The sequence below is a fragment of the Cucurbita maxima genome, unplaced genomic scaffold (genome assembly GCF_002738345.1).
Source record: "Cucurbita maxima cultivar Rimu unplaced genomic scaffold, Cmax_1.0 Cma_Scf00001, whole genome shotgun sequence".
NCBI classification, from domain to species: domain Eukaryota; kingdom Viridiplantae; phylum Streptophyta; class Magnoliopsida; order Cucurbitales; family Cucurbitaceae; genus Cucurbita; species Cucurbita maxima.
In genome coordinates, this window is record NW_019272017.1 from 1,068,507 (window position 1) to 1,095,844 (window position 27,338).

Below are 27,338 nucleotides of genomic sequence, written 5' to 3' on the forward strand. Positions count from 1 at the left end.
CCCCCCCCCCCCCCCCCTTTTTTTTGTCCAGTAATTTTAGGATGATATTTTTAATGGGAATTATTTTTAATTATAAATTATATATATCTTTCTTAATTTATAATCTACTTTTAATTAATCATCAAATTAGAATCGACTAATATTAAAAAATGTAAAAATATCTAAAAACTCTATTAAAATTTATATAAATTTAATTTTATTGAAGCACGTATTAACGTGTGTGTGTATATATATAAATAAAAGAATGTTTTAATAAATAATTTTCATTTTTCTAGTTGTATTAAAAAGAAGGTAGAACAATAATAAATTTAATAATAATTCAAAAAAAAAATTAAAACATAATTTAAAATAGAGCGAAGCTGAGTTATTTGTTAAAAAAATTCAAAACGAACCAAAATATTTAATTATGATATTTATTATATTATTTTTTGTCCTGAAAAATGGTGTCAAAATTTAAACTTAATTTTTTTTTTTTAAAAATAAATTCGCATTTGAACAAACGCAGATATAAAATGCTAAACCCTACCGTCGAAGTCTTCTTGCTCCCCAGACCTTATAGAAATCAGATCGAGGGGAAAATTTCTCTGTGCATTTTCTCGTCCTCCGTCTTCTTCCTTCAGGTAATTATGCACTTTCGATTTATGGTTTCTTTATTTTGTTTCTCAATGTATAGATGGAGATTTCGTATTATTTCCTGATCGAACCCAAACCGACATGAAACCTATCAAGGGTTGTTATACCCACTTTCTTTGTTTCGATCGTTTGGAATTAGTTTTTTGTTTTAGGTTTTCTGTTCATCTGAATTATCTCTTTTGAGTTTTCATTGAAAAAAATTTGGGAGAAGTGTAGAGATGAGCCTCTTCGTCGAACATTCTCGATTCGTTATTCATTTAGTCGATTTTCTTGCCTTTTCTCGTCTTGGTTTGTTATCTTCAAAACTTTAATATTTTTCTTGTAGCCTAGCTATCTGGAGTTTGAAAACAGGCAGTTGAAAGGTTTAGCTGTCGAATCGGATACCTGAGCCTGTGAATTGTGTTTTAGGGTATGACAGTGGAAGCTGTTATCAGTTTAGGATGATGTGTGGGTTTCGTTGGTTTTATTCGTTCTTCATTCTAATTTTTATTATTTTTCTTTGCCAGAAAGTTATTGGTTTGAATAGATATGAAATTTTGACGTCATGCATCTTAGTTGCTGACCTTACCTGGTAATTGTTTAGGATAGGTTGAAACATGAGAAGATACAGTCCACCATATCATAGTCCTCCAAGGAGAGGATATGGCGGTCGAGGAAGAAGCCCCCCGGGAAGGGGTTATGGTGGCGGTGGCGGTGGGTATGTTAGACGAAGGGAACATTCGCATGGTAGCCTTTTGGTTAGAAATATTCCTATGGATTGCAGGTCAGGATTTGGCCACTTTTTTTTTTTCCAATTACCATAGTGCTTTGTTCTAATTTTGGTTTTAGTACTACTGTTCTACTTCAGGAATTTGTTGTTTTCTCTCGCTAATTTTTAACAACTTGCCTTCTGGTTATATTGGTACTTGCAGGCCAGAGGAGCTTAGAGCTCCATTTGAGAGGTTTGGGCTTGTGCGAGATGTGTATATTCCAAAGGATTATTACACAGGGTAAGCATCTAGTGTTTATTTTTCACACTGCTCCAACCATGGTATGTGATTGGATTTATTTAGTTGTTATTCAACTTTATTTCTGAAGGTGTACTCTTACATTCCTTGCAAGTTAGGTAAGGACACGTCTTTTTATGGTTAATATCTTAACTTCTGAGCACCAAGTTGCACAAAGATTTGATAAAATTATCCTCAAACAGGGTTCAGGTGGTGATTTAGATTTACTGGTTAAGCATCAAGCCAAGCCTCTTTCGCTAGAAATTGAGCCCGATCATTCACTTTTGTTTAATGCTCTCTGCCATGTGTCATAATACAAAGCTTCTTATTTAGGCCAATAAATGGTGAAAGTTGAAATATATGGTGTACGTTTAAAGCTTTTCACTTTTGCAATTCAAGATTTTATTTTCAGAACAATCTCTAACTTTATTTTTCTTCTTTCTGGGGGAAAAAAACTCGTGTGTCTTCATACACAAGATGAAATACTATCATGCAATTTTCAGGGGATTTTTTTTACAACTATTTGAACTTGATCAATTCTTGAGGGTGTACATTTGTGCACCGAGTTCTAAATTTGTAGAGGAATTTTTAGATATCATGGAACTTCCGGTTGGGTTTGTTATTCATAGTTAGGGAATGAAGAGGATGAAAAATGTCAAATGAAATTTCACCAGACCTTATCTTTTTCTAGGTGAATTTTATTCCCATTTCATAGTGTGTTAAATTTTGAACTGCTTTGTCAGGGGGTATGTTGGTTTGAACTTTGAAGTTAAAACAAGCCCAAGCCCCTATTAATGAGGGTGTACTACTTTTCACCGCCTAACATATTGCTCATCAAGAATGTAAAGAGTAATATCGAAATGAGGGTGTCTCTCTCTGAGGAGATCTTAGATAATTACTTCATCAACAGAAGTTGATGAGGAAGAAGATAGATTCTTGAGCAATTGAAGCCAACAAGGTGAAGGTTTTAAGGTTGTGGATTGTTTATTCAAGTGCTTCGTGTGTTTCCAAGTATTTGAAGAATTTTCAAGTCATGAATTGTTGGTTTCAAGTACTTATATCAAGAATGTGAAGATTTTTCAAGTCAAGTTACATTGAAACGAAGTGCTTGTAGTTTCAAGAATATGAAGATTTTTCAAGTCTCTTGCCTCTTTCATGCTTGATTGTAAAGAGAAGGTTAGCTACTAAACTTTGAAATCAGCTGCTTTATATAACTTCAGCCTCAGCTTTGAAGGAAGCTGTCTGAAGCTAATATTGGATATGAAAAGAAAGCTATTTAGTTTATGGCTCCCTGAATCCTTTTAGGCATGAAAATTATACTAATGTGATGATTCAGTCTTTACCCAAGATTTTTGTCCAGAATGAGTTTCTTCTTTTTATCATGAGCATTTTGTTTGAATTTTTTGTAGTGATCCCCGAGGATTTGCGTTTGTGGAGTTTGTTGATCCTTATGAGGCCTCTGAAGCTCAGTATCATATGAATGGGAAAAAATTTGCTGGTAGGGAGATTACTGTGGTCCTTGCTGCAGAGTCGAGGAAGAGGCCAGAACAGATGCGTCAAAGGAGTAGAAGGTAGTTTGTGTATTCTCAGTTACCTCTTTTACTCCATTCTTTCAAGAGTATAATTTTACAATCCACCTGACATTCTGTTAAACTGAAAGCAATCCATCTTATTTTTGTGTTTGAGGGGGGGGAATCCAAAACTGCTGCTTTTTTCATTCTTCATTCACTGTGTTCAATGGAAAGTAGTCTTTTATGATGTTTATTTAGTTGCGAGTTACTTATGTTTTACTATTCTATTTTCCCTTTCTGTAGAGGACCATCTGGCTATGGTGGACGGCGTTCTTATTATGGTATGGGTACCAGCAGTCTCTCTTCAAATTTGATGTGTTGTCTTTTAAATAATCTTGATATGTAAATGAGTACTCCAACCAAAAATAGTTCAGTGAGAAGATCTCTTATGAATTTTCCTCATTTTTCTAGTTCATGTTACTTCTACTTCTAGATTGTTCAAGAAAAGAAGAGTATAACATTACTTCTTGTTATGGAACTCTTGGACACAACAGCTTGTAGCAGCTATTGATGATCTGTAGTATATGGGATATATTTCTAATATGTTAGGTTCTTTGACTTATCGAAAGATTTAGTATTGGTTATTTATGTAACAACCCAAACAATCGAGCTTATTTATAAGCTCTAAGTTCAGTGGTCATATAATATCCTTTAAATGGACCTTTTTTGTGTGTGAAATGAACTGAGAAGTTCCTCACATGCCACATCCTGAGGAATTTTGGTTTTTGATCGATCCTTCAAACATTTCCCCCCGAGTTTGAGTCTTTTATGTGGGTATATTGTCTCTAAACCTTTTGTTCCCATATGGGCATCCCCATGTAGCTTTTATTAGGTGTAAATGTAAGCATATAATAATTCTTTTGTTTCTGTGAGCCTAATTGCAGCTCGTTTGTTATGAATTTGATAATTTCCGTCTTGCAGGTTTGTTAACTGATTGAATTAAAGATACAAAATTTTGTACATTTAATTTGTTCGTGGATTATAGATTTTTGTAGAACACAGACTAAAGCTTGGAATCAAATCATTCAATAGCTATTGTAGTAGACAAAACATGTCCATATTAGATTACTGTGTTCAATGGTCAAAGCGTAGTTTCAGGATGTAATTGATCATGATTTTTTTTTTGACAATATAGGGCGTTCTAGATCTCGTTCAGTGTCTCGATCACGCTCCCCCCATCGTCCTTCAGGTTCAAGTAGATATCGATCAAGGTAATCTATTTAAAACAGAATGTTCCATCTTTTATTTATGGTTTTGATAGTAAAGGTCCCAAATGCAATTTCTAGGTCATACTCTCCTGCTCCGAGATGGCGAGGCAACTATTCTCTTTCCCCCGGTAGGCGTCATGCAGACTACCCCAGATCACCAAGAGATGTTCCTCGTGAGCGAGATGGTGAGAGGAGTCGGCAAGTATATTCTCCAGGTTATGATAATGCTGGTGCTCACGATCACGATGGAAATGGAAATGGATATCATGAGTAAGTTGAATGATTTACCGATGACTTGTTGCTTTCTGGGAGCATCTCGAATATGCAACTAATCTTGTTTCTGTGTCATTGCATGCATTGCTTATTGCATACGCTAGTTTCATTATTGAGGATGTTCTCTTTCAGTTCGCTTAAACTTAATTTTCTCATCTTTGTTTACTATGCTACTATAAAAGTGCGTCCTGTTCTGCTTTATTTATTTGTCAATCCTATTTTTTCTTTAGCAAGCCTGCATTTGAAGGAGGGGATGCACGAGCTGACTGGAGGTCTTCTCCTGGTAGAACATCAAGGTCTCCTTCGGGGTCCCGATCCCGCTCTGCTGATGCTTCACCAAGACATGGTAGATGAATTTTCTTTAAGAAAACATTGGTAGTAGATGATGTAAACCTTCGTTTCTAATATGTAAGATTTGTTAAGTCGAAAGTTAGAAAATTCCAAGATTGTATCTTGTTAGATGTTCCTAGTGTTGGGATTTTCAGGATCTGGGCAATTTACTTCGTGCTTTCATTTGAAGTTTTAGAATTATAATGGGTAGACCATCCAATCCCTTGTACTAGTTTTCTGGATTGTGCAAGCTCTTCTTCTTCTTCATTGATGCCTCAGCATCGTCGGTGAGATGGTGACCCGTCCCATTCACGATATAATACCCATACAAAGGTATTGATCTCTCGTAACATGGTGGCACTCCATAATGTTCTTCACAAAGCTGCAGTGTAGATCATCTGTGAAATTCTAGTTAATCAAATTATTTTTTTATTCACTATACATACTTGGTTTGTATACATATGGGCAATTGATGTCCGTTTATGAACTTTCCATCTAAAATAAATAAATAAATAAATAAGCTCACGAAGTTCCTTTATATCTGAATTGAGGGCTAAGCTTTCCATATTTAAAGAAAAATGATTAACTTCTCTTATGTTTAATAATTATATCAAATTATTGCAAAAAGTAAATAAATGATACCAAAATTCTATTAAGATTAGAAGGTTAGTTCCATTGAGACTTGTCAATCCGATCATAGTTAAAAACAATTTAAAGTGTACGTGGGGAATAAATTAAATAAGTATTATTTATTTTATTATGAACTATATTATGTGAGCCGTCTTAGCTCAGTGGTAGAGCGCGTGGCTTTTAACCACGTGGTCGTGGGTTCGATCCCCACAGACGGCGAACTTTCTATTTTTAATTTTATTTTAGAAAAAATAAATTTACTTAAATGTCAACTTCCTTATTTTATTTTTTGAAGTTGTAAACTTATTTTTTTAATATAGAATATATGCAATTTTTAAGCATGCCTAATTTTATATCTAAAAAAGGTATATAAACTTGTAAAATTCACTTTAAATTATTAAAAATTTTGCTTTTCGTTACCTATCACTTTCTAACCTATTTTGGCCCTTCAAAATAATCATAAAATACAAAGGAAATGAATTTCTTTTTTTCTCTTCTTATACAAATATCTGAAAAAAAAAATCAAAATTGATGTTATAATCAATTTAGGTAACCCATACACAATTAACAAAAAGACAATAAATTAAATAAAGTTTTACGTTAGCTGTTATAGAAGAAGAAAAAAAAAGTAAAATTTATAATTTTGTCCAAATAATAAATATGGTCAAATAAAAAACACAATTTTCTAAAACTAAAAAAATATATATATCAAAGGAGCCTTAACAATTAATTTTATATCTCAAACGCCATTCATTGTTCTTAGGACATTCAGAACAATAATAAATAAATAACTTATTTTATGTCTCAGATTATCCAAATTTATTATTTAATTAATTGGAATTTTAAAATATCTCTTATGTTATAAAAAAAAAAAAGAAAAAAAAAAAAGAAAAATATCTGTGTCCAAATTTTAGGAGAGGGTCACCGCCAGAAAGATAAGAGTGGGGACCACCTCCACGTAAGATAGAAGAAGACTAAAATTTAAATAATAATAAATAAAAAATAACAGTAGAAAATTCAACAAACAGCATGCCTGCCGGAGAAGAAATAACTGGTTCGAACCTAACTAACAATTAAAAAATAAATAAATAAAGAAAATGAATAAAAAGCGGAGCTGGGGTTTTCTGTTTGAAGTCATCGCAGAATCGGTTTACGGAGATTGGAGGGTTTCGAATTTCTTCGTCATTTCGGTATGTTAAATTCTATATAACGACGCCATTTATATTCTTATACCTTTTTTTTTTACTAATTCCTTATAGAATTGTCTTGTGGAAGGTACTGATGCTTGTCATTGTGTGTGAAGTCTGATAAATATTGATTTGGAACGATTTATTTTGTTTGTTCTCCGATTGGTTTCGGTAGTTTTGATCGGTGAGAATGGGGTTGTTTAGAGCTGGTTCTGCCTTGGCAAAGCTTGCCATTAGGAGGACTTTAGCACAGGGGGGAGGATCTTATGCTGCGAGATCACGGATTGTTTCGTCTCAGAATCGATGTTTTCATACTACGGTTTTTAAGCCTAAAGCTCAATCTGCACCTGTGCCTCGCCCTGTGCCTCTTTCGAAGCTAACTGATAGCTTTCTGGATGGGACGAGCAGTGTGTATTTGGAGGAGCTTCAAAGGGCTTGGGAGGCTGACCCCGACAGTGTTGATGAGTCGTGGGATAATTTCTTTAGAAATTTTGTGGGTCAGGCTGCAACATCTCCTGGTATTTCAGGTCAGACGATTCAAGAGAGCATGCGTTTGTTGTTGCTCGTCAGGGCTTACCAGGTTAATGGCCACATGAAAGCCAAGTTGGATCCCCTGAATTTGGAGGAAAGAGAAATCCCAGATGATCTTGACCCTGCTCTTTATGGATTTACAGATGCTGATCTTGATAGGGAGTTTTTCCTTGGTGTGTGGAGGATGGCTGGATTTTTGTCAGAAAATCGTCCAGTGCAGACTCTGAGATCGATATTGACCCGACTTGAGCAAGCATACTGTGGAAGTATTGGATATGAATATATGCATATCGCAGATCGTAACAAATGTAACTGGTTGAGAGACAAGATTGAGACCCCAACACCAATGCAGTACAATCGGCAGCGGCGTGAGGTGATTCTTGATCGTCTTATATGGAGCACGCAGTTTGAGAACTTCTTAGCCACTAAGTGGACTACAGCAAAAAGATTTGGGCTTGAAGGCGGAGAGACTTTAATTCCAGGGATGAAGGAGATGTTTGATAGGGCTGCAGACCTGGGAGTTGAGAGCATAGTGATTGGAATGCCTCACCGAGGAAGACTAAATGTTTTGGGAAATGTCGTTCGGAAGCCTCTGAGGCAGATCTTCAGTGAGTTTAGTGGTGGTACAAAGCCTGTGGATGAAGTTGGACTTTACACAGGAACTGGTGATGTCAAATATCACTTGGGTACTTCCTATGATCGACCAACTAGAGGTGGAAAACATATTCATCTTTCATTGGTTGCAAATCCAAGTCATTTGGAAGCTGTTGACCCAGTTGTTATTGGGAAAACTAGAGCAAAGCAATATTACTCCAACGATGTTGAAAGGATCAAGAATATGGGTATTTTGATCCACGGCGATGGTAGCTTTGCTGGACAAGGTGTAGTGTATGAAACTCTACATCTTAGTGCCCTTCCAAACTACACCACCGGAGGAACAATCCACATTGTTGTTAATAATCAAGTTGCTTTTACTACCGATCCAAGGGCTGGAAGATCATCACAATATTGCACTGATGTTGCTAAAGCTTTGGATGCTCCCATTCTCCATGTAAATGGTGATGACATGGAAGCAGTTGTCCATGTTTGTGAGCTTGCTGCAGAGTGGCGCCAGACCTTTCATTCGGATGTTGTTGTTGATTTGGTTTGTTATCGTCGGTTTGGACACAATGAAATCGACGAGCCATCCTTCACACAACCTAAGATGTATAAGGTCAGTACTTCTAGTTTTAATGATGTTTTTGGACATGTATAATGCAGAATATTATTCTTTCTATGGCTTCAGAAAGTTACTTTAGTTCTCAGACTTGTTATTTCTTTCCAACTTGTTCCATCATGCTTGGTTTCTTAGGTCCTATACCTCGATTATGTATTTGTGTTATTGCCTTGTATACTCTTGGTTATATGTTACTGATTACTGAGCTGATTGAGAACAGGTCATAAAGAATCATCCTTCATCTCTTGAGATCTACCAGAAAAAACTCTTAGAATCTGGACAGGTGAGTCAGGAGGATATCAATCAGATACGTGAAAAGGTTAATAAAATCCTTAATGAAGAATTTTTGTCGAGCAAAGATTATGTACCAAAGAGAAGGGATTGGCTGTCAGCATATTGGTCTGGTTTCAAGTCACCTGAACAGCTCTCAAGAGTTCGGAACACTGGGTAATGTTAAATTTTATTAGAAAATCATTTCATCTATTACTTCATATGCGATACTTTAGCACTAAAAGTTTATACTCTGATCAATTGGGCAGAGTTAAACCAGAAATACTAAAGAATGTTGGAAAAGCAATTACTGTATTTCCAGATAATTTCAAGCCTCACAGAGCAGTAAAAAAGGTTTACGAACAAAGAGCACAGATGATTGAAACAGGGGAGGGCATTGACTGGGCACTTGGTGAAGCACTTGCTTTTGCAACTCTGCTTGTGGAAGGCAACCATGTCAGATTGAGTGGCCAAGATGTTGAGAGAGGTACCTTTAGTCATAGGCATTCGGTTGTGCATGACCAAGAGACAGGTGGAATCTACTGTCCTTTGGACCATGTTATCATGAATCAGGATGAGGAGTTGTTCACCGTTAGCAACAGGTATGATCCCTTTTTGCCTATGTATGCGAACAATTTTTCTTTTGAAGTTGTGTAGATTAGTCACTACCGCTTCCTGCCAATGTTAGAGTTGCTACCTGCCAATTATAGGCTTTGTAATTGAGGGAATCTGTCTATTGGACATCTTTATGAGTTGAACAGTTTGCCTTATTGCATGAGTTTCTCTTTACGTGTTGTCTTTTCTTGTTCAACAGCTCTCTCTCAGAGTTTGGAGTTCTTGGATTTGAGTTAGGTTACTCAATGGAAAATCCTAATTCATTGGTAATCTGGGAAGCGCAATTTGGTGATTTTTCAAATGGAGCTCAAGTTATCTTTGATCAATTCTTAAGCAGTGGTGAAGCGAAGTGGCTGCGGCAGACAGGGCTTGTTGTGCTGCTCCCCCATGGGTATGATGGACAGGGCCCTGAACATTCGAGTGCAAGGTTGGAACGTTTCCTTCAGGTATCCAACAAAGATCTTCTTCTTCTCCCTCCTTTTTCTCTTTAATAAATAAAATTACTTTTTATTTTCTTCCTTTCGTTTTAATGAAAGCTCAAGTTCTTTTTTAAAAATAAAATAAAATAAAACTGTTCCTTTTGTTTTCATTATCGTCCCCTTTTTTTCTAGGTCCGCAAAGCTCTCTTTCTAATGTTATAAGTTAGTTATTTGTCCAGCTTGTTTGTTTTGATGATGTATACATGTTAGATGTAAGGTTTTCATACAAGAAGCTAGTTTAGAGAGAAATATTGAAATATTTTACTTCTATGTAGTTATATATTGTGCAGTATTTTTTAAAGCATGAGGCACAATCATAGTTCCCTCTCAGGCTCAAGGGGAAGCGCCTAGAAAATCAAAGGTTTTCTTTAGGTGTTTGACTGTAAATTTATATATGAAAAAATGTAGTATCATGAGTCATAATATAATGGAAAATTTTCAATTTGAGCTTTTGTAAGGGATAGTTTAGAGTTTTTTTTTCTTAACTACTTTTAGAAAGAAAAGGTGCTGTGGCACGCACTTTAATGAGGATATCTTTCTGAAGTGTGTTTTTCAATACACTGAAATGGTTCATCTTTAAGTATGGTGCTAAAACCTTTTCTCAAGATATCTTCCAAACTGTTGGGGTCGTTGCTCCGTATCTTGTTCCCCCAGTGTGAAACCAGTTGGTTCCGTAGTTTGAGAATTCTACTGATCCCTAGTAATTCTAGACTTAGCAACATGCACTTGCGATTTGTGATTGAATTTTTAGTAATGAAATTATCTTCCTGTTTGGATTTCAAAAATTCAATGACTTAACATAAATAGTTATGAGGAGCTGGTATAACACTGTTGCCTATTTCAATTTGGTAGTTGTGGGTTAGATCTCATGAACTACCATTACGCAAAAAATGTGGTTGTATGTATTTCACCCTTCTAGGCTTCTCCTGCCCCAGGATGTCCTTACTTGTAGTATGTGGTTTTTCTCACCTATGACTAACAGTGGTTGCTTATATTACTGGAGATTGAAATAGATTATGTTGGAATGGTGGATGAGAATGTTTGTCTTGGTTGTATTGCGAGACAATTCAGCTAGGTTTCTTGAATAATACAATTTTCCAAAAATTCATGGCAGATGAGTGACGACAATCCTTTTGTTATTCCGGAGATGGATTCTACTCTTAGAAAGCAAATTCAGGAATGCAATTGGCAAGTTGTGAATGTTACCACTCCCGCCAACTATTTCCATGTTCTGCGAAGACAGGTTAGTGCATATTTTTGGTTGATAATTTTAGGTGTTTTTGTTATTGTTACTACTTCAACAAAAAATAAGATTGTTTTGAAATGAAGAGGCTTTTACTGAGAGGAGGATGGAAGTCTCCTTGAACTACAAAAAAAAAACCCTCCCAGAAATGAAATTTGGATCCATCTATAACAAAAGTGAATCGTATTTGAAAAGAAACCCGAGTTTCAACCATTATTGCAAAATCTACACTTGTTATAAAAGAATCCAAAGAGAAGAATAGTTGGAGAAACTAAACAAACACTTGTTACCTAGGGGAGATAGGTTCTACAGTAAGAACAGCAATTCCCAAACCCTCAAAGATTTTGATTTTTGAAACCGTTCCCCAATCAATTATGACTTCATTAATATCTTATTTTCTTGTCTGCAGATACACAGGGAGTTCCGTAAGCCTCTAGTTGTGATGGCCCCTAAGAATTTGCTTCGACACAAGGATTGTAGGTCTAATTTGTCTGAGTTCGATGATGTTCAAGGTCATCCAGGCTTTGACAAACAGGGAACCAGATTCAAGCGCCTTATAAAGGACCAGAACAATCACTCTGATTGTGAAGAGGGTATTAGACGACTAGTCCTTTGCTCTGGAAAGGTTAGCATCACAACTTATTTTTCTTTCCTACCTGGAATGTCTAACATAATTGAGTTACCGTTTGTTTTTCTTTTGCAACTACTTTAGTACGAAATTTCCGATCATATTTCAAATTCATTTTCTTTATTGAATGGTCTATGTGATCTTTCTATTCAGCCTGCTGAAGTGTTGTGTGCATGTTTTGTTGCCAGGTATATTACGAACTTGATGATGAGCGAACCAAGGCAGATGCAAAGGACGTTGCAATATGTAGGGTCGAACAGCTTTGCCCCTTTCCTTATGATCTCATCCAGCGAGAGCTGAAGCGCTATCCAAGTATGTAGTTCAACGATTCGTATAATGTTATTCGATTATTCAAATATTCTTAGTTTCTGTGCCTTACATGGTAACGTTGTTCTGGGCTTCTGCCAAAACTTTTTATAAAAAGGTTTTTCTTAATCTTCTCTTCCTTTTTCTTTTGAAGATGCGGAGGTTGTCTGGTGCCAGGAGGAACCAATGAATATGGGTGCTTTTACCTACATTTCTCCACGTCTTGCCACTGCTATGAGGGCGCTTGGAAGAGGCAAAGCAGAAGATGTTAAATATGTGGGTCGTGCTCCATCGGCTTCTACAGCTACTGGATTCTATTCGTTCCACGTAAACGAACAAACCGAGCTTCTGAAGAAAGCATTGCAGCCTGAGCTCATCAAGAGTTCCTGAAGTTCCTCCATTTGAACCCATCACTCTTCTTTGCTGAACCATCGAGCTTTCTCCTGAATAATCCCCTCAAGAACATACCATTACTGGTAGTACTGGTAATGCTTCTCTTTCCTCCTACCTATTCATTTTTTTTTTTTTTTTGCTTGGAATGAGATAACCCTGCTCATCTCCTAAGACCAGTTTTGAATTGAGTTCGATGTTGATATGTCAAGATAGCTTTTGTGGTTGGTTGGATATACTGTGCTCAATAATTGCATACAGACTATCCACTCACCAATGAATGTAGTAATCTTTGATTTTCCTTTTTCTTCCCAAGTGATCGATGTGTGAGCAGTTAAGTTAAGCTCATGGACAATGTGATCTCATTCTAAAGTCTTTCAAATATGTTGTATGCGTGTCTTGGTTCTCTTGGAAGAAATTCTTCTAAATCTCATTTATTTATTGAAAATGGACACTTCAGGGTTATGCGTACGATAGCAGGATAATTTTTGAATCTACTAAACTTTGTTTTATCATTGTGTTTGTTGATTGAATCGGTATTACTATAAACCATCACGGGTCGAGCTTAAAGGAAATAAGCTCAAATTGTGGTGGTCACGTATCTAAGATTTAATATACTATGAGCTACTGTTTCCTGTGGTAGTCATACGTAGCTGCATCTAATCTAAACATTTATGGATATGAATTAAAAAAAATGACATTATTATAATATTGTCAATTTCTTTATTGACATCCAACCTTTTTAACAAAAGTAAAAGAGTATGTGTATTTAAGTGAGAATGACGTCACCTCATTTTTTGTGATGGATGATTTACCAAAGAAAATATTCTATTTTATTTTTAATTATTATTTTTTAAATATTAATTTTAGTATGCCACGTACATGGGAAGTTAACATTTTTTTTAATATAATATTTACTAATAAAAATGAACCAACGGATATAGAAAGGAATCTTTTTATACTAATTATTATTTTATTATATTTTGTAGCATACATTATTAGATAACAAAAATGGGCTGATGATCCCTAAGTTTTCCGGATTAATTTATTTTCATCTCTAAATTTTTAAAAAATCTGTTTTAATTTAAGATTATTCTATTATTAATTTTAATTTTAATTTTAATTTGTGGCCCTTATGGTTTGTGACATGTATAGCACTTTGGAATGAATAGTTTTAATTTATTTTTGTCTCCCTAATCTTAAGCCACAAGTTTATGCACTAAATCTCCACCTTGGGGTTAGAAATTGAAGTAAATGATATGAAGGACCCATTTTTAACATATATTAATATTGGATATTTTCTTTATTTTAGATGTCTAAAAATCTACATTAAATTACCTTTTTAAACAAAATAAAATAAAACATGGTCGGTTGTTTAATCTTTATAGTTCGTATGATTGGATTTGGTTGATGGTAAATACCTGTCTAAGATGATATAAGATAAGTGTGAGGTCCTACATCCATGGAGTGGAGAACCAAACATTCATTATAACGGCGTGAAAACTTCTCCTTAATAGATGCGTTTTAAAACTATGAGGCTGACGACGATTCGTAACGAACCAAAGTGAACAATATCTTACTTTTTTAGTTAGTCGTAATCTCGAACCCTAACATTCAAAAAATTACAATATTACCCTTGACCCTTCATACCCATTTTAAAAATGATTCCTAGCTCTAAAATACGTTACAATTATAAATTGAAATGAAATAACAAAAGAAAACAATGAACACATAATTTGTAAACCGTAAACTTAGGTTTTAGAACTAAATAATCCTCAATTACTACGAGTAAAGCATGCCCAGTGTCTCAATCTCTCCAAATAGGTTTGAATAAAGATGAGTACATGATCCAAAACACAGTCGAAATAAGCATAATTCAACGTATCCCATATTTGTTATATTAAAAAAACGATCCAAAATACGTGTGAGATCCTACCTTGATTAGAGAGAAAAACAAACCATTCTCTTACTTAATACTTGGACGGTATTAAACACAAACAACGGTGCTGCTAATTTGTGTCCCAAACCCACAATCTCATACTCTTCTCAACATATTTTATGATTGGTGAGGTGGATAGCATTTAACCACTGCAGTTAACTTATGCCTTGTGATTTGTGAGGTGGATAGCATTTAACAACAAAGCGTAGATATCTAAAACTAATCTTCAGCCACAGTTTATGCACTCAAACCTCCCCATCATGCCATAAATACAACTTTAGTTTTGTGTTTATTGTCAGTGCTTATGGGTTGTCGGTGTTTATGGGTCGTGTGAAATATCACATTTGTTGGAAAGATAAACGAAACATTTCTTATAAAGAAGTAGAAATCTCTCTCTGACATGTGTTCTAATGGAGTAAAGCAGACAATATCTGCTAACGGCGAGGTTGAGTTGTTATAGGTTGAGCTCGATTGAGTCGAGTTGAGACATTTTATAATTCCAACTCAATTGTTCTACGTTCTAAATTTTTCAATCTAAACCATCTTTATTCAATAATGACCTAACTCAATCATAATATTTTTTTGAGTTTGGTTGGTTCAGATTGTTGAAGTCATTTATCTAAAATTTTGTTTTTAGGTCAAACCATCTTAATCATTTGGGTGAATTCAAATGGTTTGATTCATCTATTTAAATTTTTTTTAATAAAAATAAAATATTAGCTTATAAAATATTTATTTATTTTAAAACTTTAATTAAAATTTACCATCAATATCTTTTGAACTATTTAAAAATTATTTTTAAGAATGGAATAAAAGAAAATTATTATGAAACTAAATATATGTATGTATAATTATATAGTAAAAAAAAAAATTTAAAATTAATAATAAATTGGGGTTATTCGGTTCAATACATTCAATAGTTTTTTTTATTATTAAAAATGAAAAAAAAATAGTTAAAAAAATTTGGGATTTAAAAGGAAAGGGACACAAAAAATGTGTACTAAATTTGCACTCTTTAAAAGCCATTTTTGGACACCTAAAAATATGTGGTTTTTCGTGTATATATATATATATATATATATATATATATATATAAATTAAATTAGAATCATTGTTCGGATTCGGAGGACATTTTTGTAAAATGAAAATATCCATAACTCGAGCTCAGAGAAGAATGAAATAAGAGGGCTTCATAGAAAATATGGTCAAAAAATTAATAATAGAGTCCAACCACAACAACCAACATCTTCATGTGTAAGGATACTCGATTGTCGAGTGAGTCGATATTTGATAGCTTCGACTATCCCCATAAACCAATACATTTTAGCATGGTTTGTCCTCACTCGTATGTTCTTGGAAAATTTCCTAAGAATTTATCCAACTTATAAGAAATATTTTGTTTTCTTCTCCAACTGACGTGGAATCTCACAATTCACCTCTCTTAAGGGCCTAACGTCCTCGTTAACACACCACCTAGTGTCTGGCTCTGATACCATTTGTGACAACACAAATCTACCGCTAGCAAATATTGTTTGTTTTGGCCCATTACGTATCGTCGTCAATCCACGGTTTTGAAACTCGTCTGTTAGGGAGAGATTTTCACGTCCTTCTGAGGAATGTTTCATTCTTCTCTCCAACCGATGTGGGATCTCACAATTCATCCCTCTTAAGGGGCCTAACGTCCTCGCTGGCACACCGCCCAGTGTCTGGCTCTGATACCATTTGTAACCGTGCAAGTCCACCATTAGCAGATATTGTTCGCTTTGACCCATTACATATCACCGTCAATCCCACGGTTTTGAAACACGTCTGTCCTTCTAAGAAATGTTTCGTTCCTCTCTCAAACCGATGTGGGATGTCAGAGAATTGCTCCAAATTAAACATGGTTAACTTAAAGTTCTTACCGGTACCAAAGAAAAAGAAGATGAATCTTATTAGTATAGGTAGTAGCTATCGATTATTTCGAGTCGTAGGTAGAAGATAGATAAAACAAAGTTGTGTGTGGTTTTGTTTTGTATTTGTGATGGACATCACTTTCGAAAGAAGGCAAATTGGTGGCACTTCACTTTACACATCTGGAAACCTCTCTTCCAATTGTGTCCTAATTTTTTATGAATCCTTCAACGAACTTGCTTCTCCTCTTGTGTGTGTGTGTTGAGCTTAGTGGAGACCCTTCTATAAAAACCACATTTACTTCAGCTTTTCATATGAACTCAACTGAACAACACAACAAGAGATACACAAAAGGGTTTGAAATGGAGCGTTTTGGAAGGCTTTTTGGATTGGCTAAGCCATATTTGATGGTCATTTTTGTGCAGTTTGGTTATGCTGGAATGACCATTCTTGTTAAGTCTGCCTTGGACAAAGGCATGAGCCCACATGTGTTTGTGGTTTATCGTTATGCTGTTGCTACTCTTGTCATTGCTCCTTTTGCCATTATCTTTGACAGGTCCTTTCAACTCTCAACCAACTAGCTACTTCCTCTGCCTCCATATAGAAGGTTGAGTTCTTAGTTTTGCATGCAGGAAGGCGAGGACCAAGATGACCTTTTCAATACTCTACAAGATTGTGTTGATGGGTTTATTGGAGTAAGAATGATTGTTTACTCAATACCAATTAAAATGTGATAAGTTTAATCTTTTGTTCATGTTCTTAAATGGGTTTGTGAATTTCAGGCCAGTGATCGATCAAAACTTGTACACTACTGGTATGAAGCTCACAACAGCAACCTTTTCAGCTGCCATGGGCAATATTCTACCAGCTTTTTCTTTCCTCATGGCTTGGGCTAGCAGGTACTTCAAATTTGGTGCATGAAAGCTTTTAAGCCCATTTTGATTTGGTCACCCAACATGGCATGAATATTTGTATGGCAGGCTTGAGAAAGTGAGTATTTTGAAAAGGGGAAGCCAAGCAAAGATCTTAGGAACCATAGTGACAGTTGGAGGAGCTATGATTATGACGTTCATAAGAGGGCCAATGTTGAATCTGCCATGGACAAAAGGGAGCCAGCCCTCTGCTTCTTCTGGTGGCTCTGCAACTCACCAGAGCCCACTTAAGGGCTCACTCATGATAGCAACTGGCTGCATTTGCTGGTCAGCTTTCATCACTCTTCAGGTAAGAAATGGCTTCTTTTTTGGTTTATGGAGCTTAGAGTTAGAGTTGCTGATGATGTTAACTCCATGTCGATGGCGTTAGGCGATTACATTGGAAGAGTACCCGGCCGAGCTGTCGCTTACGGCATTGATATGTTTGGTGGGCACCATTGGAGGGTCTGGGGTGGCTTGGATCATTGAGAGGGGGAACCCTGCTGCTTGGGTTTTGCACTTTGACAGTCAGTTTCTCGCTGTTGTTTATTCTGTAAGTATTTATTTTAGTCCCTTTTTTTCTTTACCATTCCGTCCAAGTCCACCACTAACAGATATTGTTCTCTTTGGACTTTCTTTTTCGGGCTTCCCCTCATTTTTCTTTACTAACTACAGCGGTCCAAGTCAACTACTAACAGATATTGTCCTCCTTGGACTTTCTCTTTTGGGCTTCCCCTCATTTCTTCACTGTTCAAGTCCACCGCTAACATATATTGTCCTCTTTGGGCTTTCTCTTTCGAGCTTCCCCTCATTTTTTTTCACCAACCGTAACGGTCCAAGTCCACCCTAACAGATATTGTCCTCTTTGGGCTTTCTCTTTCGAGCTTCCCCTCATTTTTTCTTCACCAACTGTAACGGTCCAAGTCCACCACTAAACAAATATTGTCCTCTTTGGGCTTTCTCTTTCGAGCTTCCCCCCATTTTTTCTTCACTAACTGTAACGGTCCAAGTCCACCACTAACAGATATTGTTCTCTTTGAACTTTCTCTTTTGGGCTTCCCCTCATTTTTTTTTACTAACTGTAGCGGTCCAAGTCCACCACTAACTATTGTCCTCCTTGAGCTTTCTCTTTCGGGTTTCCCCTCATTTCTTCACTAACTGTAACGGTTCAAGTCCACCACTAACAGATATTGTCCTCTTTGGGCTTTCTCTTTCGAGCTTCCCCTCATTTTTTTTCATCAACCGTAACGGTTCAAGTCCACCCTAACAAATATTGTCCTCTTTGGGCTTTCTCTTTCAAGCTTCCCCTCATTTTTTCTTCACCACTGTAACGGTCCAAGTCCACCACTAAACAGATATTGTTCTCTTTGGGCTTTCTCTTTCGAGCTTCCCCCCATTTTTTCTTCACTAACTGTAACGATCCAAGTCCACCACTAGTAGATATTGTCCTTTTTAACTTTCTCTTTCGGACTTCCCCTCAAAACTTTAAAACATGTCTATTAAGGAGAGTTTTCCACAACAACGGACATGGGATGTCACAGTAATAACAGTAATGTTTGGTTGCAGGGAGTAATATGTACAGGTGTGACTTATTACCTTCAAGGAGTAGTGATGCAAACAAAAGGGCCTGTTTTTGTGACAGCATTCAGTCCTCTGGGCATGGTTCTTGTCGCAGTCATGAGCTCCTTCATATTGGGTGAGATGATGTTGTTGGGCAGGTAATAACAATCATGTTCCAACAGCCTTCATGTTTGAACCAGCTCAAGCTAAAGCCTTTCAACTGTTTTACAGGGTTCTTGGAGCAGTGGTCATAATCAGTGGCTTGTATTTGGTTCTGTGGGGCAAAAGCAAAGATGATCATCTTTCACCTAAATCTGAGTGTGATAAGATATCACCTTGTGAGCAAAAAATGATTGGAAAGGATGAGTCTTTGAAGATGGTTCAATCAAATGACGAATTTGTGGTGCTTCATCTCGCCCGAGAGGAGAAACATTGATGAACTCGACCTGTAATCAAATAAAAGTAATCCACATAATTTTTAAACGTTATGATTTGTAGGGCGTCTATACAACTGAATCCCACACTACCAACATTACCATAGACTTTTGATAACGTTTTTAGTATGTAGTGACAACTCATGTTAACAAAAGTCTAAGACGTTTTATAGTTATAATAGAGTTATAATAGAGTATAAACCTATAGTTTATATTCGTTGTTATAAAAATATTTCATAGCATTTTATTAAAGCTATATAATATGTTGAATATAGCTAAAATATTATGCTATAGCATTTTTTTTAACGTTATAATATAATATTCATAGTTTTAATGGTATGCTATAACAATGTTATTTGATCATTATATTATTTAAATATCATTTTATTAATTATATTTTGATAAAAAAAAATTATTCAAGTATTCATCTTTAGCTAAATATACACTAAATTACTTTACATTATAAAATGAGTATTCAGTCACTTCATAGAATAAAAAAGTTGTTCAAACAATACAAAATCAATATTCTCCATTATTTGTATTGATACTCGATTACCTGAGACCGCTATCATGTCATATAATTACATTTCTAAAAAGAGGATATAAACCCTAATTCAAACTAAAAGTCAATTAACCAATTTAAAATTAAATAATTTAAGACAAAAGTTATATGAGACATCATTTCTATGCTACACCAAGACTTAGCCCTACTGATCCCATTCTTTCAAACATAGCTCAACGTAGCCCAATTTTGTTGTATTAAAAAGAAGACGATTCAAAATACCATTCTCTCCCCTCATTTTAGACACTAATTCCTCCGTCGAAATCAAATGGATTGAATATCGGCTGTCATGTCGACAGATCTTCATCGACATTCTTACATGTCTAATAGTTAAACCAAGAGAAAAAAACTTGACAAAGTGACGTAGGACTTTCGAGGAAGGATGAGGTTGAACGACCTGAATAATTACGTTCTAAATTAACTTGATGACGACCAAAACAAACCGCTCGAAAGAATTAAAAGAAAAAGAAAAGGAATAGGTGAATCTTCATCTTAGATGGATATCCATTGAAACAAAGGCAATTTTTTAAGCTGTGAGTAGACAAACAACTCTGCTAGTAATTTGTGTCCCAAACCCACAAACTCATTCTTTTATGATAATCTGTGGCATCAAAAGCTTGCAAAAATTGTATATTGTTTTAATATTCATAATGATACCATTAAGTGTCGTATTAGAATTGGATTTGCTTCCAAAAGTGATCAGTTTCTCAACTGTGGCCTTGTGCTTTGTGATGTGGATAGCATTTAGGCACCAAGAGTAGATAACTAATCTCCACCATCATGCCAACAAGACAACTTTAGTTTCTATTATTGTCGTCGGTGTCTATCAATTTATGTCCGATCTCAAGTTGTTTGAAGAAGGGAACGAATCATTTTTTACAAGAATATGAACACCTCTCCGATGCGTTGATACATAACAGGCCAAAACGGACAATATCTACTAACAGTGGACTTGCACTGTTACAGATTGGGTTGGGTTGAAAAATTTGTAAATACTTTAAATAATGAAACAATTGTTTGTAACGTTTGAAAAGCTTTAAAACATTGCGTTTACGTGGAGAATCGACTTTGTCAAATAAATTAAAGAGTTTTAAATGTTAATTATTGTGTCTATATAAATTATAATGCTTGGAAAAAGGTCCATAGTTTTTTTTATTATTTAAAAATAGAAAAAAATTAGTAAAATGTGTATACGTAAATTTCCACTCTTTTAAAGCCATATATTTGTAACGTTCATTCAATTATTTCTTATTTATTTTATTTTTGGATTTTTCCAATTATAATGACAATAATATGATGGTTTTCGTACCATAAACGCTCCTAATCTATTTTTTAAGGCAAAAACAAAGTGATGGTCACGTATGGACAACTAGAAATATGTGTTTTTTTCTTAAAAAAAACAAAAAAAACAAAAAAAATCAAATTAGAATCATCGATCCTATCAAGAATTTGGAATTCGGAGGACATTTTTGTAAAATGAATACATGCATAACCCGAGCTTGAAGAAGGGAGAGATAAAAGGGCTCTATAGAGAATATGGTCAGAAATCCATAATAGAGTCTAACCACAACAACTTAACGGAGCATCTTCATGCATAAGAATACTAGATTGCTGGATAAGTCGACATTTGATAGCCTCGACTATCCCCACAAAACCACTGTATTTTAGCATAGTTTGTCCTCACTCGTATGTTTCTTGGAAATTTTTTTAAGAAGTTCTTTAACTTATAAGAAATGTTTCGTTCTCCTTTCCAACCGACGTGGAACATCACTATATCCACCCTCTTGGGGGCCTAGCGTCCTCATTAACACACCGCCCGTGTCTGGTTCTGATGCCATTTGTAACAGCACAAGTCCACCACTAGCAGATATTGTCCACTTTGACCTATTACGTATTATCGTCAGTCTCACGATTTGAAAGCGCGTCTGCTAGAAAGAAGTTTTCACACCTTTATAAAGAATGTTTCGTTCCCTTCTCCAACTGATATGGGATTTCACAGAATTACTCCATATTAAACATGATTAACTTAAAGGTCTTAGGGGTGTTCGAAAAAAAGAAGATGAATCTTATTGATATAGATAGTAAGTATGTGATATTTAAATAAGGATAATGGTAGAAGATAGATAAAATGAAGTTTGAAGAGATGTATAAACTATGAGCTGTGTGGCATCAGTTTTGAAAGAAGGCAAATTGGTGGCACTTCACTTTACACATGTGGAAACCATCTTCTCTTCCAATTGTGTACTAATTGTTTATGAATCCTTTAAGGAATTTGCTTCTCCTCTTGTGTGTGTGTGTGTGTTGAGCTTAGTGGAGACCCTCGACTTTGCTTATTCCGCCATCAAAAACCCTTCTATATAAACCACATTTACTTCAGCTTTTCATATGAACTCAGCTGAACAACACAACAAGAGATACACAAAAAGGGTTTTGAAATGGAGGGTTTTGGGAGGCTTTTTGAATTGGCTAAGCCATATTTAGTGGTCGTTTTTGTGCAGTTTGGCTATGCTGGAATGACCATTCTTGCTAAGTCTGCCTTGGACAAAGGCATGAGCCCACATGTCTTTGTGGTTTATCGTCATGCTGTTGCTACTCTTGTCATTGCTCCTTTCGCCATTATCTTTGACAGGTTCTTCATCATTCTCGATCATCTAGCTACTAGTTTTTCATTTTTGGATACGTATTTAATGTTAGAAATCACGACTCTCCACACTGATATAATATTGTCCACTTTGAATATATGTTCAAAAAGGCTTCATACCAAATAGAGATGCATTCTTTACTTATAAATTTATAATAATCCTCTAAAGTGGGACTCCTCCCAACAGTTCTCGACATTTAATGGTTATGAAATGACGATGATATTCAAATTTGCATGCAGGAAGGCAAGGACGAAGATGACTTTTTCGATATTATGGAAGATTGTGTTGATGGGTTTATTGGAGTAAGAATGATTCTTTACTCAATACCAAAAAGAATGTGAAAAATTTAATCTTTTATTCATGTTCTTAAATGGGTTTGTGAATTTCAGGCCAGTGATCGATCAAAACTTGTACTTTACTGGTATGAAGCTCACAACAGCAACGTTTACAGCAGCCATGTGCAATATTCTACCAGCTTTTTCTTTCCTCATGGCTTGGGCTTGCAGGTACTTCAAATTTTGCGCATGAAAGCTTTTAAGCCCATTTTGGTTTGGTCACCCAACATTGTATGAATATTTGTATGGCAGGCTTGAGAAAGTGAGTATTTTGAAAAGGGGAAGCCAAGCGAAGATCCTAGGAACCATAGTGACCGTAGGAGGAGCTATGATTATGACGTTCATAAGAGGGCCAATGTTGAATCTTCCATGGACAAAAGGGAGCCAGCCCTCTGCTTCTTCTGGTGGCTCTGCAACTCACCAGAGCCCACTCAAGGGCTCACTCATGATAGCAACTGGCTGCATTTGCTGGTCAGCTTTCATCACTCTTCAGGTAAGAAATGGCTTCTTTTTTGGTTTATGGAGCTTAGAGTTGCTGATGATGTTAACTCCATGTCGATGGCGTTAGGCGATTACATTGAAAGAGTACCCGGTCGAGCTGTCGCTTACGGCATTGATATGCTTGGTGGGCACCATTGGAGGGTCTGGGGTGGCTTTGATCATTGAGAGGGGGAACCCTGCAGCTTGGGTTTTGCACTTTGACAGTCAGCTTCTGGCGGTTGTTTATGCTGTAAGTATTGATTTTGGTCTCTTTTTCTTACTAACTGTAAGGGTTCAAGTCCACCACTAATAGATATTATTTTTTTGGTCTTTCTCTTTCGGGTTTTCCCTCAAAGCTTTAAAACGCGTCTACTAGAGAGAGCTTTCCACAACAACCGACGTGGGATGTCACACTAATAGCAGTAATGTTTGGTTGCAGGGAGTAATATGTACAGGGGTGACTTATTACATTCAAGGAGTAGTGATGCAAACAAAAGGGCCTGTTTTTGTGACAGCATTCAGTCCTTTGAGCATGATTCTTGTTGCAATCATGAGCTCCTTCATCTTGGCCGAGATAATGTTGTTGGGAAGGTAAGAACAATCATGTTTCAACAGCCTTCATGTTTGAACCAGCTCAAGCTAAAGCCTTTGAACTGTTTTGCAGGGTTCTTGGAGCAGTGGCCATTATCAGTGGCTTGTATTTGGTTCTGTGGGGCAAAAGCAAAGATCAAGCTTCTGTTAAATTAGAGTGTGATAAGATAACACCTTGTGAGCAACAAATGGCTGGAAATGGTGAAGAATTTGTGGTGGTTGATGTTACCAAAGAGGTCACAAATTGATGAATTCTAAACGAATTGCAATTGTTTTGGAATGTATTAATATTACGAGTTAAGTGAGTGAACTGGTTGAAGTATCCTTCATTTTCATTTCAACCAAAGTGTATTTGTGAGTTTTGCATTCATGGAAGGCAATCAAGCAATCAAAATCAACTTTTGAGATTAACCTCACTCGATGCCACACGATTGTTCTTGCTCGATGCTTGTGGTATCTCGACACTTGAAACATATGGCACATCAATCTCTATCGAAAACATCTCAACGCTACAGTGAACGTCTCAATGCTTTCTTTGGGATTTAACTTGGTTCTATTATTTCTACAAGCAAGAGTATTCTCTTTATGATTGTATAAACTACAACAGACATTAATTGTAGTATATATGATAAACTATGGCTAACATCAATCGTAGTTTACACCAATAGACTACGAGAAACATAGCCTATCGAAATAGACGATTGACAGCAATTAGCGTCTATGCAAATATGATTTTTTTTTTTTTCAAATTTGAATATTAGTTAATAAAAAAAATTCATGTACACAAACAAAATCAATTTTAACAACACGTTTTCCTTGGAAAAGGTACTAAAACTAATATACATTGAGGAAATGGAGGATTAACTTGCAAGTATACAACTTAATCACAAATTAAGCCACATAAACCAATATTAGGGAACAAAATTGACAACAAAATCCATCAAGACCTTTCTATATTTTAGATGCAAGAATGATGCAAGTAATAAAAGACACAACGTTCTTGGGCATGTAAGAAATATGCTTCAAAAGCCTGTGTTGCCAAAATTTCCCTTGAACAAAGCTGATAGGAAAATAAAATATTGCTGTGTAAGAGATGTCATTTCAGTTGCTTAATGGGAAGCCGGCTTGCTATAGCTTCCAACTCTTTTTGCAGGATTATTGGCGCAGTGGTCATGATCACTGGCTTGTACCTGGTCTTGTAAGGCATAAACAAAGATCAGCTTTCAATTATTAAATCAGACTGTGACAAGAAAACACCTTGTGAGCAACAAATGACTGTAAAGGATGAGCTTCTAAGGCAATTCAATCAAATGAAGGATTCATGGTGCTGCTTGACGTTGCCAAAGAGGAGACAAATAGATGAATTCTAAAACACCCTGTAATTGTCCTGAAATCAGTTGATATACTATACGAGCACGTGTACACAGTTAAAAGTACCCTGTATTTTCATTTCAACCAAAATGTACTCGTAACTTTTGCAATTGAAGAAAAGGACCAGATGGATGTTTCAGACTACTCTATGGTAAAATGCTTCAATACAATTCTGCCATGAGGGAACAATATAAAGAACAAAATGTAACATGAAGGAAAAGCAGGAAGGCATTCTTCGTAAGTTGGCAGGTAGCTGACCCGACTGAAAACGCCTTTCACCGATTGGCATTCATCCATAGCATCTTTGATTGCCACTACTGGTTTACAATTTACTCACTTTAGCAATGTTTTGATTACAAACCCATCCTGTCATTAAATACCCTGGAGGGTATATCTTTGAGGTCTACAAGTGGTATAATACAAGTATCAGCAAAATCAATTAAGAAATAAACAAAATAAAATAAGTAAGAAAATACATCTCAAGCAGAGATGAATGAAACACCATCGGCATACACACCAAACCTTTGAGCTCCAAGTCCTCGAGATGCTTCACATTATCTTAAGCTCATTTATCCTAGGTTAGTGAAAAGGCTTGGAATTTTCCTCCTCTACATGCGTGTAATGTAGAGAGCTACATTGTGTGAACTTAAGAATAAGACTAATAAAAAAAGAGATGGAAAAAATTAAGATGGTACAGTAGTTCGATAATTCAAAACATTTTGATCACTACTTCCCTATTTCATGTCTTAATTTTGTACATGTAACATGAAATAACACTCCACACCACGCAGCCCGAGAATGAAAATAACTTTTGTCATGCCCAAAATAACTAAAAAGGTATGACAAAAGTAATTTTTTCAATTCCAAAATTACTTACAAACATACCATACATCACCACACGTAAGGTAGGAAACGACACATCACAAACATGCCTTTAGTCATACTACAAGTGAGGTAGGAAATGGCACCGTGCTTGCACAATCTAAAGTCATTAGCCCCCCACGGCCCCCACCCCCACCACCACTTACAAGTACATGGATATCCAAAACTTCACCTCAATGTCCTATCAACTTAATCTAGAGAGAACAAAAAAGGGATATGTTTACAGACATTGGCTTCCTCATGTAACAAAAGTCAACTTGAAACCTAATGTATACAAATCTGAACAAAGCTAAGCACAGATGCAAACATAACCTACCTCAAAATTTAGTAAGGTAAATCCCCATCTCAAGAAGGAATAGTTACTTCATCTTTTCCATAAATACGCTGGAGTTCAAGGGTGGCAGCTTGATAAGATGCTGTGTAGTAGGAATGTCAGAAAAAGTGAGAAACTTAAACATAAATTTTTATTATAAATTTGAAAAGAAACAAAAATCAGACAAATATAAAATGTGTTTACGTGAAATCTACTCCAGATACCAACATATATTTTTCTTCCTAGAAAAAAACAAGTGGCTCTAACATACTGCAAGGAAAACAAGTGGTTTTAGTTGCTCTCGTGCTATTCTGATCCGCGTGGTATTTGAAAACCATGGCAGTCAAAGCCAAACAAACCTTCTTGGCTGCCCACCTTTGACCAGCCAAGGAGACCAACACCCTGCAGTTCTCTCTTTTTCTTTCATTTTTCTAAACTTCTCCTATATTTTATTTGCACAAGAAAATTTTGTGAAATTTGATTAAATATTAATCATCTCATACAAATTTACACTCCCTAACGCACTAGAAATAAATAACCCTTAATATTTTTACTAATGCAATCACGCAAAGATTGTATGGAAGTTACAAAAAAAAAAATCACCTTTCCAAATACGAAAATTCTTCTGATTAATGGGAGAACCAGTCACATTCTGAATTGCGTCAAATAACAACTCCTGAGGGGTGTTCTTTAGCTCTTGAACAACAGCATAGATAGTTTTACCATTCTCAAAATAAATGTGATTGTTTGGATGTTTGGTTTTGCAGCCAGCATGCCTCTCAAATTCATAAGCATTGAGAGCCTGTGGAATTTAACTCATTTAGAAACCTTAATCGTAGAGCTGTATGTTCCTTGGTTGAATTTTACAAAAAAAAAAAAAAAAAAAAAAAAAAAAAAAAAAAAAAAAAAAAAAAAAAAAAAAAAAAAAA

The 27,338-nt window shown here is 35.7% G+C and overlaps 4 protein-coding genes and 1 non-coding gene across 14 annotated transcripts in view; 4 read left to right on the forward strand and 1 right to left on the reverse strand.

Annotated features, from left to right (window-relative positions):
* The first annotated feature begins 507 nt into the window (after positions 1–507).
* Positions 508–5,347, forward strand: LOC111484497 (serine/arginine-rich SC35-like splicing factor SCL30). Of its 3 annotated transcripts, XM_023131147.1 has the most exons (9): positions 511–620; positions 959–1,042; positions 1,222–1,396; positions 1,545–1,622; positions 3,029–3,190; positions 3,434–3,471; positions 4,326–4,401; positions 4,477–4,668; positions 4,902–5,347. In XM_023131147.1, the coding sequence occupies exons 3-9, from the start codon at positions 1,230–1,232 to the stop codon at positions 5,023–5,025; spliced, it is 837 nt and encodes a 278-aa protein (XP_022986915.1). In that variant the 5' UTR covers positions 511–620; positions 959–1,042; positions 1,222–1,229; the 3' UTR covers positions 5,026–5,347. The 3 variants fall into 3 exon arrangements, with proteins under 3 accessions (XP_022986907.1, XP_022986899.1, XP_022986915.1); XM_023131139.1 differs by lacking the exon at positions 959–1,042 and having other exon boundaries at positions 508–620; positions 1,217–1,396; XM_023131131.1 differs by lacking the exon at positions 959–1,042 and having other exon boundaries at positions 509–620.
* Positions 5,348–5,778: 431 nt separating this feature from the next.
* On the forward strand, positions 5,779–5,850 carry TRNAK-UUU. The gene has a single exon. It is a non-coding gene; the product is annotated as a tRNA-Lys (tRNA).
* Positions 5,851–6,692: 842 nt separating this feature from the next.
* LOC111476586 (2-oxoglutarate dehydrogenase, mitochondrial-like) lies at positions 6,693–12,910 on the forward strand. 2 transcript variants are annotated; one of them, XM_023120316.1, is made up of 9 exons: positions 6,693–6,821; positions 6,907–8,562; positions 8,786–9,012; positions 9,105–9,437; positions 9,650–9,896; positions 11,044–11,172; positions 11,582–11,797; positions 11,989–12,112; positions 12,261–12,910. In XM_023120316.1, exons 2-9 carry the CDS (start codon positions 7,009–7,011, stop codon positions 12,494–12,496), a joined length of 3,066 nt encoding a protein of 1,021 aa, XP_022976084.1. In that variant the 5' UTR covers positions 6,693–6,821; positions 6,907–7,008; the 3' UTR covers positions 12,497–12,910. The 2 variants fall into 2 exon arrangements, with proteins under 2 accessions (XP_022976084.1, XP_022976076.1); XM_023120308.1 differs by having other exon boundaries at positions 6,706–6,821; positions 6,891–8,562.
* A 3,701-nt stretch (positions 12,911–16,611) lies between these two features.
* On the forward strand, positions 16,612–24,269 carry LOC111472335 (WAT1-related protein At2g39510-like). 3 transcript variants are annotated; one of them, XM_023118088.1, is made up of 7 exons: positions 16,612–16,884; positions 22,677–22,739; positions 22,827–22,943; positions 23,025–23,265; positions 23,341–23,502; positions 23,692–23,843; positions 23,917–24,269. In XM_023118088.1, the coding sequence occupies exons 1-7, from the start codon at positions 16,643–16,645 to the stop codon at positions 24,089–24,091; spliced, it is 1,152 nt and encodes a 383-aa protein (XP_022973856.1). In that variant the 5' UTR covers positions 16,612–16,642; the 3' UTR covers positions 24,092–24,269. The 3 variants fall into 3 exon arrangements, with proteins under 3 accessions (XP_022973856.1, XP_022973809.1, XP_022973899.1); XM_023118041.1 differs by lacking the exons at positions 22,677–22,739; positions 22,827–22,943; positions 23,025–23,265; ... (1 more) ...; positions 23,692–23,843; positions 23,917–24,269 and adding exons at positions 16,961–17,023; positions 17,111–17,227; positions 17,309–17,549; ... (1 more) ...; positions 18,806–18,957; positions 19,031–19,443 and having other exon boundaries at positions 16,622–16,884; XM_023118131.1 differs by lacking the exon at positions 16,612–16,884 and adding an exon at positions 22,171–22,424.
* A 991-nt stretch (positions 24,270–25,260) lies between these two features.
* LOC111472013 overlaps positions 25,261–27,338 on the reverse strand; it is a 6,966-nt gene continuing 4,888 nt past the window's right edge. For all 5 annotated transcript variants that reach the window (XM_023117817.1, XM_023117927.1, XM_023117735.1 and 2 more), the window contains 3 exons: positions 27,013–27,211; positions 26,413–26,512; positions 25,261–25,617 (listed from right to left, as the gene is read on the reverse strand). In XM_023117817.1, coding sequence (XP_022973585.1) covers positions 26,442–26,512; positions 27,013–27,211 — 270 coding nt within the window. In that variant the 3' untranslated portion in view covers positions 25,261–25,617; positions 26,413–26,441. The remainder of the gene's footprint in view (positions 25,618–26,412; positions 26,513–27,012; positions 27,212–27,338) is intronic.